Source organism: Anastrepha ludens, chromosome 4 (assembly GCF_028408465.1).
Source record: "Anastrepha ludens isolate Willacy chromosome 4, idAnaLude1.1, whole genome shotgun sequence".
Lineage (NCBI taxonomy): Eukaryota > Metazoa > Arthropoda > Insecta > Diptera > Tephritidae > Anastrepha > Anastrepha ludens.
In genome coordinates, this window is record NC_071500.1 from 4,598,952 (window position 1) to 4,613,596 (window position 14,645).

The 14,645-nt window shown below is 37.8% G+C and overlaps 2 protein-coding genes across 2 annotated transcripts; both read left to right on the forward strand.

Annotated features, from left to right (window-relative positions):
- The first annotated feature begins 1,090 nt into the window (after positions 1-1,090).
- LOC128861449 (translation initiation factor IF-2-like) lies at positions 1,091-1,811 on the forward strand. Its single transcript, XM_054099587.1, has 2 exons — positions 1,091-1,194; positions 1,267-1,811. The coding sequence occupies exons 1-2, from the start codon at positions 1,180-1,182 to the stop codon at positions 1,723-1,725; spliced, it is 474 nt and encodes a 157-aa protein (XP_053955562.1). The 5' UTR covers positions 1,091-1,179; the 3' UTR covers positions 1,726-1,811.
- Positions 1,812-12,325: 10,514 nt separating this feature from the next.
- Positions 12,326-13,538, forward strand: LOC128860822 (uncharacterized). Its single transcript, XM_054098581.1, has 2 exons — positions 12,326-12,430; positions 12,585-13,538. The coding sequence occupies exons 1-2, from the start codon at positions 12,416-12,418 to the stop codon at positions 13,344-13,346; spliced, it is 777 nt and encodes a 258-aa protein (XP_053954556.1). The 5' UTR covers positions 12,326-12,415; the 3' UTR covers positions 13,347-13,538.
- The last annotated feature ends 1,107 nt before the right edge of the window (positions 13,539-14,645 follow it).

Consider the following 14,645-nt stretch of genomic DNA (forward strand, 5'->3'; position numbering starts at 1 on the left):
TAATTATTTAATTCCTTTCAATTATTTTAAATTAGTTTAAATTTAGCACCGAAGGCTCAAGCAGCTAGTGTGCTCTTTTTTTGTTTTCAAGTTAGTGTAATATTGTATATTATTCTAATAAATAATAATAATATAATAGTTTAATTACATGATGAATATCATTATATGATTATTTTCAAATAATTATTATTAAATTATTTTTATGATATTGTATTTTTTTAAATATATGATTAATACAATATATATTTTTTTTATTTTCAGTTGATTTTTAATTTTTTAGTCACCTGATTAATACAATTCTTTGATTATTTTCAATGATTTTTTTTTTTTAATTTCATGCGTGCTATTTGATTTCCGACTATTTTCGGATGAAGGTTTTGTAAGATCTGTTCCAAAGTTTCCTCTACACAACTTTTTTTGAAAGTATTGACTTGTAGCAAAGACTGTTGAAAATATCTATAAGAACTCCTATCTTACTTGTGCTCTTGGTTTCAATTATTTATTACCATCTTATACAAATTTCTATGCCAAGCACAATTTTATACGTTTGGAAAAATAATTATATATTGTTTAATAAAATAAATAAATGCTTTACTTTTATAAATGATCTTTTAATGGTGAATAATCACGATAATTTTGGATTATTTTTAAATGTAATTTAAATAATCATTAAAATTAAGTAAGCAAAGATGTGCATATATACATATCAAAAAATCATGCACATTTTTCCAGAAAATCCATTTTCAAAACATTTCAAAAAAACAAAAAATAATAATTTAACTAATTCTTTCAACACCAGTCCGTAAACTTTGCGACGCTTTGTTGGTCTTAACAACCACTCAGCTTAGCCAATGCTTCAGTTTTCACTTTAAGCTACATTTATCAGCTAAAGACGTGTAGTTCATTCGCTGCGCAACGCGGCAACTTATAACTGGCAAGTCTCCAATGTAACCTGTAGATCGACTGCCGGTTACCAAGTTTTTTGCCGTTTCTAACATGGTAATCTTAACGGGCTCTAGTCAGCGATGCTTGAATTTTCATTGAATGTGTCACGTAACCGTTGCGCACATAGGCGGACGGCCTGCTGAACACTTTTGGATTTGGGCATATAAAAAGCATTTGAAATACTTTTGCCAACTAGTATTCTAAGATATTTCAGAGGCAAAAAAACTCATTAAAATGCACCGTTTCATTGTAAGTAGCTGAACAAAGTAAATATTTCAGTAATCATATAATTTATTCAATTTTTTTCCCAACTGCCCACAGTGCGTCTTCGTTTCCGTTCTTGCTGTTGTGAATGCGGCTCCTTATGGCGGCAGCGGCGGTTATGCTGCGCCACGTCCAGCGCCTGCCCACCGCGAAGCCATTGTCCACCCTGTAGAGAAAAGCGTTGAATATCACATTCCTGCCCCATCGCATTGGGTTTCAGGATCTGCTGCACCGGCGGGTCCACAAGTCTCCCCAGTTAATGCCTACTCTATCTCAGGAAGTGGTATGCCTTCATCGTTGGTTGGCATTTCGTCCAAGCCAAGTGCCATTGCTAGTGCTGCTTCTGCTAATGTGCCTTTGGGTGGTGGTTCTTATAAACTCTTGGTTGTTCCTTGCTTCAAAATCTCAGATGATGCCGTGGGACCTGAGCCAGCGGTTCATGGCCGTTCTCATAATGGCGGCAACTCTGGTGGCAACGCTGGGGGCAACGCTTATGGCAGCTCTGGTGGCTATTGATTCTAAGGATTCTCAAAACTTGAAATTGACAAAGAAACGTTTAACTTAAATACACGCTCTGGAAGCAAAGTCCTTAATTTATGAAATCAGTTGTTTTATTTTAAATACCAAAAGGAAACTACAAATCTCTATAACCATTAAAATATTTAGAACACATTCACATTGATTTCTAAAAGAGGTTTTAGTTTTACTTAAGCACGTAAGACGCTCGCCTGGAATGGGCTGAGCTGTGAGTTTGAGTTTGTTGGGAACCGAGTTTGATCAAGATCTTTGAAAAATGTATCTTTAAACATACTCGTTAGTATGGCAACCTTGTTTATTTTAATATTTTTTGTGTTAAGCTGAAAAAACAAGTTCTAGGCAAGCAAAGTTACAAAACGAGTATTTAAAAAGCATTTCGCATGCATTTCTCAGTTGAAAGGACAATGAATAAAAATATGTATTTTTTTAAACGCCAACATGCAACGTTTGATTTTTCGTCATAATTGCCTATTTTTACAGGCAGAAACATTTTACTCTGTTCATGTCGGCTACACTCGTCTTCGCTGGAAAATAATTAAGCAGGCAGAAAAAGTTCTTCGAAACAAAATTAAACAGTTAAAGGGTTAAGTACCAAGAATAGCTTTCCGGTAACGCTGTATAGAATGTTCAGTAAAGTAGACTCTTTTTAAATTGAATGACACTTTTTCCCAATTAAATTCAGTGAAACTTTTTTGCACCATTTTTACAATTAATTAGATACAAATTAAAGTCAGCCAGAGTAGTAACATTAATTTTAAGTTGTGGGTAATGCCAGAATCCATAAATATCAAGAAATTCAAAATATGGTAGAAATTAGCATTTCAAAGAACGCCAAAAACTCAAAAAAACGTTGATCAAAAAACTACATATTTAATTAATTAGAATATTTAAAAAAATACCAAATTTTGCAGGGTCATAACCCCCATTGAAGTTTGGTATAACAAAGTAAAAGTTCGAAGTGACTCAAAAATCGCGCTGATTTTAGACAATTTTTTTTTGCTGACGGTGTTCCATGTTTCTGGCATATAAAAAAAAAATTGAAGCATTCGTTATATGGCGAAAATAATTATTTTTCATTATGATTTTTATTTTTTATTTTATATTGACGCAATCCGAGATCGATGAGTGGTGAATGAACTTTATTTCTTATGATGTGATGATTTAGACGGAATTCAGGTTTTGCAAAGAGCTAGCATTTCCCAAAGAGTTACGACAGGGAGAATAATTGGGTAGTCGCGACGCGATCGATAAAATTGCATACCTCATTATAAAAAAAGTTGAGATTGACGGAACTTATTTCCAATGAGCCCACCTTCCCATCGATGGATGAAGTGTCCAGAGGAGGCTTAGCAAAGCACAGTACCAGCATGAAAAAGCTTCTCATAAAAACCATCTACCGGAATCGGCTTAAAACCGTACGGCCTTCCTATTGTGGAACGCGCGCTACAAATATGAGGAGGATCTGGGCCGAACACCTAACATTTATTAATTAATTATTTATTTATTTATAACAAAATAGTTTCATATTGGCGAAACTTCGCAACTTCGCGATCGGTTTTAAATTTAAAAATTAATTCACAAAATAAAATCTTGGATTAAGTGAAATAATTTCTTGTTTTAATATTAGACTTGGCATTTTCCGCTAATACGAGGTAGAAACCTATTAAATGAGACTTTCAGCTAATAGTCCATAAATGTCGCTAGGAGTATTTTAAACCTTCCCAAATGTCTTGTTTTTTCGTCTGTCATCTGTCAACAATATTCAGTTAATTGTTTGTTACGTTTCATACAACAATGCATTTTTGTCGCTCTTAAAAAGGTCGAATTTCGTGCCTTCAAACGACGATTTGCGGACATCGTTGATTTTCCTTTATCAATTGAAGAAAAACGCTTCTCAAGCTCATCAAATGCTTATAGAATCTTATGGTGGACATGCCCTAAGTAGAGAACAGTGCTTCAGGTGGTTTGAAAAATTCCGAAGTGGTGATTTTAGCGAGGAGAACGACGACCGTGGCCGGCCACCGAAAATGTTTGAGGACGCCGAATTGCAAGCATTGTTGGATGAAGATGATGGTCAAACGCATGGGAGTGACCCAAAAAACCATTTCCAAACGTTTGAAAGACATGGGCATGATTTTAAAGGTCGGAAGATGGGTGCCGTATGAACTGATTGAAAGGCAGCAAGAGAGCCGAAAAAGAACTTGTGAAATGATGCTCTCCCAGTTCAAAAGGAAGTCTTTGTTGCTTCGATTCGTTACCGGTGATGAAAAATGGGTGTATTTCTCCAATCCCAAGCGTAAACGATCGTATGGTCCGCCCAGCCACAAGCCAATGGCCAAACCAAATTGCATCGGCCGCAAGGCAATGCTGTGTGTGTTCTGGGATCAGCGTGGTATGATTTGGTACGAGCTATTAAAACCAGATGAAACAGTTGACGGTGTACGCTACCAACGACAATTGGCCGATTTGAATAGCGCTATACACTGAAAACGCCCAGAATATGCCGATCGGCGTCAGAAAGTAATTTTTCTTGATGACAATGCACCGCCACATCGAACAAGAGCGACCCGGGAATTGGTGGAGACGGGGAACCGCTGCTGCATGCGGCTTACTCACCAGACTTGTCGCCTTCTGATTATCATTTGTTTGCATCGATGGGCCACGCACTTGCCGAGCAGCGCTTCAAATCTCACGAAGGAGCCAAAAAATTGCTCGATGATTGGTTTGCGGCCAAAGACGGCCAATTTTTTTTGGCGCGGACTCCACAAATTGCCTGAGAGATGCGAAAAATGCGTCGCTAGCGATGACTATTATTTTGAAGATTAAATTTGTAACCATTTTTTTTTTTAATAAACGTTTGAAATTGAAAAATAAAGTCTCATTTCATAGGTATCTACCTTAAATGCTATTTGTACCATTCTTTACTTTCAAATATTAATTAAAATGTATTTTTTAAACCTTTCGCAGTTTCTTTCCATTTAAGTAAGAAAATAATTTTTTGATTACCAAAAACGATTTAATATTTTCCACTTTATTCACCTTCTTAAATACTACCTTTTGTAAGGGAGTGTCAAAAATCGAATGTCACTAGTGATCAAACCTTTAATAATTGAATCATGCTTATGTACATCTTTTTTTCGGCGTTTTTGTCATTTAATTTGAAAACTATTTCACTGTATACGGAAAATTTAATTTCATTCAAATCTGTTTTTTTTTTTTTTAAATGCTTCATTTAATTTGAAAAGGGTTGAATTTAATTTATACAACTGTTTACTCCTCATTGCATATTTTTTTCCTTTTTTTTTTATAATCAGTCATAAAAAGTAACATTTGCGTAAGAACACTCAGAGGACCTCATTACACAATTCTTTACACTATATAATACGAGACATAACACGTGGGCTTAAAAGTCCCGAGCCTAACTAAGAAAACCCTTTTTTTTTGTTCAAAATCAGCTTTATTCATCAATGTAATTTCCATCAAGAACAACGCAATCATTCTAACGCCGCTCTAACATTTCAATGCCACTTTTGCAGAACGATTTATCTTTTGTCTCAAAATAGGCGTCAGTTTCAGCGATAAACCCCTAATAACATTCGAGCGAAATTTCTTACCGGCGAGCATTTTTAAGTCTGCGAATATCCGGTAGTCGCTAGGAGCCAAATCTGACTAGGACTTTTCAGCCCATAGCATATGTTATATAGTAGTTTTATAAGGTTTTACATTTTACATTTTAAATCTTTGCATTAATTCATTGGGCATAGATTGCTTTTAATCTTGGTGACGTGAAGTTCTTATTAAGAAGGTTCACTGCTCGAAGATTTGAATGAGTGGCAAGCCGAGTACTGTAGCGCTTACTGCTTCTGCTGATTTCGTACAAACCATGGCGCACTGGCATACATGCGTAACACCTTTGACCGGAATCTCTGTGGCATTTCCAGGTCAGATTTTGAGGCCGAGCCCCATATTTCGACTCCGTAATCCGAACATTCGTTTAAGAATTGTTTTGTATATGAGGACTTTAGTGTTTAGTGACAATACTGATTTGTAGCCAAGTAACCAGTAAAGTGAATGGGGTTTCAGCTCAAGTTGTTTTTGCTTTAAAAATACCTGCAATGGGCGCCTGGCATTATCTGTCTGGGGTATTAAAGCGATGTTTAGATATACTACAGGGAGAAGCGTCAGGCTTTCAGCAAGGTTTTCAACCAGGAACTAATACTGTTGAGGTTATCTTGCAAGTAGTAAGTATCAATTGAGACATGGCTACTTTTGGATATTATAATCGTATCATCGGCATAGGTGCCTATAGTTGTGCTCTTCGTCAAGGGTAGGTCGGTTGTAAACAAAGTGTACAAAATGAGTCCTAGCACATTTCCTTGTGGTACACCTGCTTTAATTTCGAGGTTGGTAGTTTCATCGTTCATTTTGACAAGAAAATTTCTACAATTCAGGTACGATTTGGTAAGCCAATGTAAAGCTTGTATGGCAGGCCTTCGTGCCATACCTTATCAAAGGCTTGCGTAATATCTGCTTAAGACTGCAGTACAGCATTCCTTTTTTTTCGAGTACTTCTCCAGCGAATTCGTGTACATAATTAACCTGCTCCGTAGTGGATTTTCTTAATGTACGAGTTTATTTGGAGTAACTTCTGGGGCACGTAAAATGTGTTTTTTTATACTCTCTTACTAAAGTACCTTAACAAATTTCGTAAGATGTTTAAACAGTTTGACACGCATATTAATGTGTTTATAGTCGAATCAATCAATTTTCGAGCTGAACAATTGCTTTTCCGCTCTAGAACTGACTGCCTGTGTAGCAGCGTTTACTAACGCCACTCGGCTCTAATTACCGCTTAGCAACACAAAACGTGATCCCACCTCTCGTTTCGCTATTTGAAACCTCTCTTATCGTTCCCTTTTCACTTTAGAACTAAGACTTTGGGGTTTCTGCATTCCACGAAAGCTGCCAAGAAATCGGCACTAAGCGTACGCGTTAACTCAAGTTCGTAGTTATGTAAAAATAAATGAGGTGTAAAATCTTCATCTCAGCTTGTACTAAATATTTATGTATTAGGAACTAAAGCAGAAATCAGCTCCGTCAAACAGTGGTATTAGATATTTGGAATTATGTATGAGTTCAGTAATTCTTTGGGAACCATACCAAAGATCAGCTATAAGAGGCGGCGTTGAAGCGTTCAAGATACCCTTACTCTTAAAATACGCAAAATATTTCGATCTGGCTTTCGTCTAGCATGCACCTTTAACCCTTTCGGTACGGAAAGCCGCTAACGGAAATACAAATCATTTTATATGTTTAATAGTTGCAATGGGTGAAATAAAAGTCTTTTGTCCCATCAAAATTGTATTCGGTTAAAAAGGGGCGGTGGGAGGGGCTGGGACATATATGTCCCCTCGGTATTTTTATGGACGCATTTGTCCCGTTTAGTATTTTATGATCCAATATCGTTTTATATAAAAGTTTGTTTTATTATGAATTCAACATACATTTAGTTTCAGATAAGTGAAAAGAAGAAAACAATGAGCAAGTAATACAGTATAAAAAAATTGGTTTTTACTTATGGTAAGGAGCAAACAAGAATACTGATGGACCACATACGTTCCACCAGGATAAAAATGCCAGTAATTTTTTATATAACACAAAAACTTTTACTTACTTACCTCAATATAATAATAGAGCACTAGCACAATAAATAAATATATTTTCAGTAAACTTTGAAGAAACCACGAAAAATCGCAAAACAACCACTTCGCGTCCACTTTTGCGTTTGTTTTTTGACTAATGAACACGTGTTTACCATTTAACTTCAAATAACGGAAGGAAATACCGTTAAGAATTGCATTAACTACGAAATGGGATAAATGAAGTCCATTAAATTCGCTTAATTTCCAGGCTAGGTATCTTCAAACATGTGCCGGGACATATAAGTCCCGTTCGGACCGAAAGGGTTAAGGAGGGTGCCATCTCAGTTTATTACTCATTCTTTTTTTTATTCATTAACATTGTTTTATATCGAACTCGCCCATTCTGTATACATTCGCCCGAGCGCCGCCCTTGCTTTGTTTCGCCTGCAGTTGACATCTTCATCTGCTCCGCCGTTTGTGATAGTGCAGCCGAGGTAGCAGAAGCTTTCGACAAATTCGACCGGACAGCGGTCAACCATTATAGTGGTTGACTCTTATAGCCTTTGTCTTGGCCTCTAGTCCGACAGTGCGTACCAGCGTGACCACCTGACCACCCGCCTCCAGTGAGTTTGTGAGAGAGGAGGCGAAGTCCAGGCCGTCAAGATGCTTGGTGAAACCTCTCTTTTGTGCAGGATCAATTGGCTCATAACGTCGCCAAGAACGATGGCGAAGAGACGGGGCGACAGGGGACCACCTTGCCTTACGCTTACGTTGGTGGTGAATGGGCCGCTGATGTGGCCGTTATGGAGCACTGCCAGTTCGCAGTTCTGGTAAAAGGCTCTGATAAGGCGGGTTACCTTAGCGGGAACCCCCTCCAACCGAACGCCAGCCATATCGAGTATCGTTTGTTTGTGTTGAATGCCTTCTTGAAGTCGACGAACAGCATGTAAATCGGGAAGTGCCACTCAACTGATTGTTTTGCTGTGGTGTGAAGAGTGTTGGTTTGGTTAACACAGCTTCGTTGAGGACGAGATCCAGCTTGTTCGTCTCTTATGGAGCATTCGATATATTTATCAAATAATCTTTAAACAAATTATTTAGTGATTTACAATATAAGTGAAATGAAATGAAGTTCACAATTTACATGGGCAATATTATGCTCAGTGTCAGCATAGAGTTCACAGCCGGTCAACAACATTGGTAGCAAATAAAATTTCGCGATGAGAAGCCTCCTGCGAATTGATGTTAGGTGCTATGCTAACTAATAAGATCCCAGCATTCCATACACTTTACCATTTGTACCACAAATATTATATGATAATTCCACGTTAGTGTTCTATTGAAAAAGTACACCTAGGTTCTTAACTACATCGACATCCGGCATCGCCGATCGGTTTAAAAAAGTTTTATCATAAACCTTGATGCAAATATTTTTTTTAAAGGCACCAATGCATTGTGATGTTTGCATTCAAGAATGGACCATTATTACTTGCCCACTCGTTGACTAGGTTTAAGTCCCTGTTAAGGTAGCTCAAGTGCAATTGAACATCATCATCTGAATTATATTTTGCTTTAACACCTTAAAACAATTCTTGCCAGTGACTGCTGAAAGATGTCTACAATAGAATTTGTCGGGTGTGTCTTCTTTGTCGTTCTACAGTTGGAGGTTTTAAGTCTGAACTTGGTAGCGTTCATAAGTTTATAAACTGATCTAGTAGGTGCTGAGTATAATTAATTAGCAGCTCATTTAGGATCTGAAATAAAATTTGATAGTTTCTATAAAAATTTAATTAAAAGAGTGTATCAAAAAAGTTAAAAATTGCTTCAGTTCAAAAACTTCCGAAAAATTTCCATTTACAGTGTGAATTCGCCTTACTGAAACAGTTATTTTACTGCAAAAACTAGTTTTTATAACTTGCCTTTCAAAATAAATAGGGCCATACGTTTTCTGTTTTCACATCGGCGACGAGCAGCACGTGGACTCGCCTAGTCACCAACCTACATAATATCGAGTTCACTTTGGCTATCATTCGTCGGGCGAAGCCCATTGAACTAATCGAGGCTCTCAAAAATTAAGGTATTCTCATGTTCCAGATTTTTGGAGAATTTACCTTTTCGAAGATCTGTAGAGAAGCTTATTCAATTCGACTAAATTTGGCATAATTTGAGAGAAGAGGCGATTGGAAACTTTTCTGGGGACCAAAGCATATTCGCTTGGCCCAGATTTGATTCCTTCAAAAATCTTTCGAGTTATTGGCGCAGCAGATATTGTTTGGGTCACATTTCTCTTTAACAAGGTCGCAGCAGAGGGTTTTCCGGAAACGTAGCGTAAGAGCTATCTTACCCCTTTCTACAAAAGTAAAAGTAATGTCAGGTACTGTTCAGACATCTAAACTTATGTCACAGTGTCTAAATATATGGGGGACGTGTACTCGACGCTCTAATGCGTGCATCGCTAAGATCACCAACAAATGCGCACGACCGCGCGCTTAGAGATTTCACCACCATTAAACACGACACCTACCATCAAGCAACTACCCAGGTAAAATGTGCGAGCGGGCTGACCCAAAGCTTAAACGCTAATGTAGGCGTACCCTAAGGCTCAGCTTTAAGCTCTCTTCTCTTTAATCTCGTGATGGACTTCTTTACGCGTGAAATCCAGGCAACCTCCCTTGAACACTGCTCTATGTTGACGATGTATTGTAGTTTTTCTCACACGCGACAAAGCCATCTTCCACGAAAATCTGAACCGGTGAGTTATCGTCTTTGAATCGAATGGGCTACGAGTAAGACACACAAAGACTAAAGCAATCGCGTTTTATTTTGCCACAGCGAGTTGTGAGAGTCCAGCTCTTACAATAAATAACGCCCCCTCAAAATCGTTGATAGGTTTAACTACTTGGGCTCGCATGTTAGCGAAGATGGGATCTTCGAAAAAGAAATTGCTTACCGAATTCAATGTGAATGGTAAAGCCTCCAAATATTAAAAGGTGAAATTTACAAAAGCATGATCAAGCCGGAAATGACATATGCAACCGACTGCTGCAATACAGTTGCTCCAATCAGTACTAAGCTCCAGGAAAATCACTTACGCTGGTACTGGCATGTAAGAAAAGACCAAAGGATCAGGCAAGTGTTGCAGGTGGTGGTAGCGAAAGAGGGCCAGGCAGACCGCCGAAAACACCATTGAAAACGATATGCGATGCAGAAGTGTTGCAAATAGTGTATTCAGTACCGCGTGACCTGGAGATTTCGCACAAGGAGAGCTGACCAGAAATAGAATAAGGCTACGTTAAAGAAGAAGAAGATCAGTTGATTTTCTCACTTGCAAATTTTTACGAGTAAAAATTTATCCAGTAAAAACTTACAACTTCCCCTCAAAACGAAATGTCATTTTGCTCTCTTACTTCCCCCTACTGCGCAAGTTTTCTAGATGCATGACCACTAAAACTTGATAATTTGTAAAAATTGTTACAAATTATTTGCTTCATGAACAGACCTAATAATTTCAGTTGAATATGTGTGAATGTAATACCAAAATGTTGACAGCAAATTAGTCATATGGTTAACTCTATGGCCTTTTATATTTTTAAGAATTATAATAAATATTCGTAAATTACGTAAAGTAGAATGAATCCTCAGTTCCCAAAGATCTATCAATGCACTTCTTATCTGCACTTCGTTTGAATGAAAAATGCGGCTTCCCAAATTTTAATTACTTAAATTAAACTTCGCATTAACTGATAACGGCCGAGTGGCTTTTGAGAATCACAGTTGAGTGGAATTTTCAACTTTATCTTTACGCGTTGAACTAAAGAGCTAAATATCTCAGAAAATGTTTCATTTGAAGAGCCCCAAATGAGCAACAACAACTCGTATGAGTAACAACAATTTTCAGTAACAACAACTCTAAGTAACAACAACTTGTATGTGCGTATGCCAATGCATCTACGATCAACAAAGTTCAAAGTGTCAAGACTTATTAGGTGATAATAAATTGCCAATTAAAAGCAAGTAATATATTTTCTCGTACTCTTTGATACTTAGTTTTATCTACTGAACGGTGGTTTATCTTAGTTTCTTGCCATCACACAGGTTTACATTCGCGCAGTTTGTGGTGCCATGCGCTGAACGAAGTTTTGACAAATAATTCTCCAACCACACACCGCACTCATCCACTAACAACGTGAAGAGCTCAAATATTTAGCAGCTGTCATTTAAGAAGAGTCATAATTGAGTGACAACAACTTTTACTTACATACATATGTACACACATGTAAATTCATGTAAATATGTACGATCGCATCTAACCGCATCTGCTATCAGCAGAGTTCAAAGGACAAGGTCTTATTATATTTACGTACAAATACTTTACATATATAATTGGCCTATACATTCTTTTGTGAACCTTGATTTTATTCCACAAATGGAGAAATACTTTTATGCCGCCTCCGAATAGCAGATGGTTTTTTATGGTATTCACTCACAAAGCCATTCGGGTGCGGGGCTACAAAGACTTATTAGGTGATAATAAATGGCCAATTAAAAGCAAGCGTTCTATTTTTTCGTACTCTTTAATGCATATAATAATTGGTCATATCTACCGAACGGGTGTTTATCTTAGCTTCATGCCATCTCCGAGTTTTAAATGCATGCAGTCTGCGGTGCCATGCACTGCTCGAAGCTCTGGCATACTGTTCTTGGACCACACACCGCTCATCTCCACTAAGAACTTGGCCATATGCTGATTATGCCGTTGCTGATGAAAATTTCTATGCTGAAGAATGTATACATACACACATCCAGACATATGTATGTGCATAGCTGCAGACTAGAGATGCGGAGCAGTTTGTACCCACCCAATCACTGTAATTTTTGTGTTTGTTGGTATTTATGGTTCGAAATCACGTTTGTACCGTTTATGTGATTGTTTGCTTATAAAAAGAAGTGCACCGAGTTTGTTTTAATTAGTAGTGACATTTGTGGGAGAAGACAAAGAGCTGCTTTCACTTCACGTCAAAATCAATATGAAACAGTTCACGGTAAGTTTGTATTGCAATTTTGTACAATGGTCGTAGACCTTTCACTCTCTGTGTACTTCTTCAAGAGTTTTTGGAAATTCTTGTAGTGTTTTTCGAATAATATCTAAATAATAAGCTATTATTTATTTCTTCGTTTTGTGTTTTTGTTTTGCAGTGTCTCTCTTTAGCTTTGTTCGCTTCCCTTGCAGTGGCGCACGCTTATGGACCACCAAACCCTCTTCCTCCACCTCCCCCAAGTTATGGTGGTGGATCAGGAGGTGGTGGAGCTGCTACTATCCAACAAGTGAGTTTGGCTGGTCTCTCCAAGCTAGTGAATTTCGGCGCCATTGAGAGGTATTTGACTGGCGCTGCAGCTTCCCACTCTGGCCAGCACTCTGGTTCGTATGCCCCGGCTAAGTATATTGCGGCAGCATCAGGGCCCTCTCGCGGCACGGTAATATCATCTAGCTATAGTGAAGCGCCTGCTAGCTATGGTGGAGGAGGATCATCGGGTGGCTATGGAGGCGGTAATGGAGGTGGTAATGGAGGCGGTAATGGAGGCTATGGAGGCGCTCCAGTACCAATTCTTTGTGGTGGCAATGGAATACCCTGTGGCCATGGAGGTGATGCAGGTGGCTATGGAGGCGGTAATGGAGGTGGTAATGGAGGCGGTAATGGAGGCTATGGAGGCGCTCCAGTACCAATCCTTTCTGGTTATGGTGGCGCTGCTCGTCCCAAATACCAAGTCCTCGCCGCTCACGTGACCCAGATCAACCCCGGCAAGAACAAATATAGAGTCTACCAGACTCCCATTAGATACAGTTCTGTAGCGCTCCCAATTGTGCCAAATGGTTCAGTTGCCAACTTGTACGTTCCTGAAAATAGGGGACATGGCTCATCTGGCAGCTCCTATGGCGGCGGTTCCAGCAGCTATTAAACCTGTACTGACATACACTGAATCCTTTAGTTAATAGTAATAGTGCCTGTAACCAGTTAATAAATTCTAAATTCAAAATTTTGTCTTCAAGAGAATTTTGTGTAAATATTTGGTAAAGTTTTTTGTTGATTATGTACATACACACATAGCATATTTGTTTTTCCTGAATAAAAAGCTTATTTCTAAGATGAATTGAAATCGTTTAAATTTTGGGAATTGGGTTTTTGGGTTTTTGAGTTTATTTCATTTCCTATATACATCTGTTGTTATTGTTGGTACAATAGTTTGGTTTGCAGAAGCTTGGAATGCTAGTTGACGAAAGCAAAATTCGTATGCTAAAAGTTAAGTAAAGAAGAAACAAGTAAAGAACTTTTAACGGTCGAGATTTGCTGACCTATATTCGACTTTTCCGTTTCTTCACTACACAATTTTCGAGTATTTTACTTAAATGCTTAAATGTACAAATCTTAATTGTTTGCAAAGAAAATGTCACGCATACAGCTGTCATGATATTCCATTAAGAGTGTCGAATAGCACAAAACTGGCATAAAAAATTACGTCACTTTCTAAATATGTAGACAGCATCAACTCAATTCGAAAAAAATTGTGATACTACTTTAGAGAAAAAATGTAAGCAAGTGCATTCTGAAACTGTAGGTAGAAGAATTATGGGCACGAAAAAGTGGCTAAAAGGAAATCTTCGAAAAGTCAGCAGAGTGCCTTACACATTATGATTTCTGCAATTCACACATAAACCTCTTAAGTGATAACTATTTAGAAGTAGGGGATATCTGTTAACAAACATAAAAATGTGTTGCATAGTTGGCATTATTGAGCAAGTAATGGAGAAACTTGATAAAAAACAGAGTTTATTTCTCATTCTGCTATCGCAACTCTGTTAGCAAAATTGTGATTCGCATGCGGAAAAGGGCTGAGAAAATGTAGCGCTGCTGATGCAGTGTAGCCTATAGAACACTTTCTATGTAACTGCTTGTCATTAGAAAAAAGCTGACTCTACGAATTTTGATAATATAATTTATATATTTAAAATCTGCAGGTAAATGGTTTTTAAATAGGCAGTATTAAACCTCCGGGTTTGTTGCATTAATACGTTGAGCGCAGCGCACATATTTCTGATCTTTTCCCCCGGCAGGAAGAAAGCCGATAATGTAATATTAACAGCGATCAATTTCCTGTTCCTCTTTCAAGAAGTAATCGGACAAAAAATATCAGTTATGGAATTTCGGAGACAATTAGTAAATGGGCTGACACAGCGATTAGATGAACAAATTCCACTTT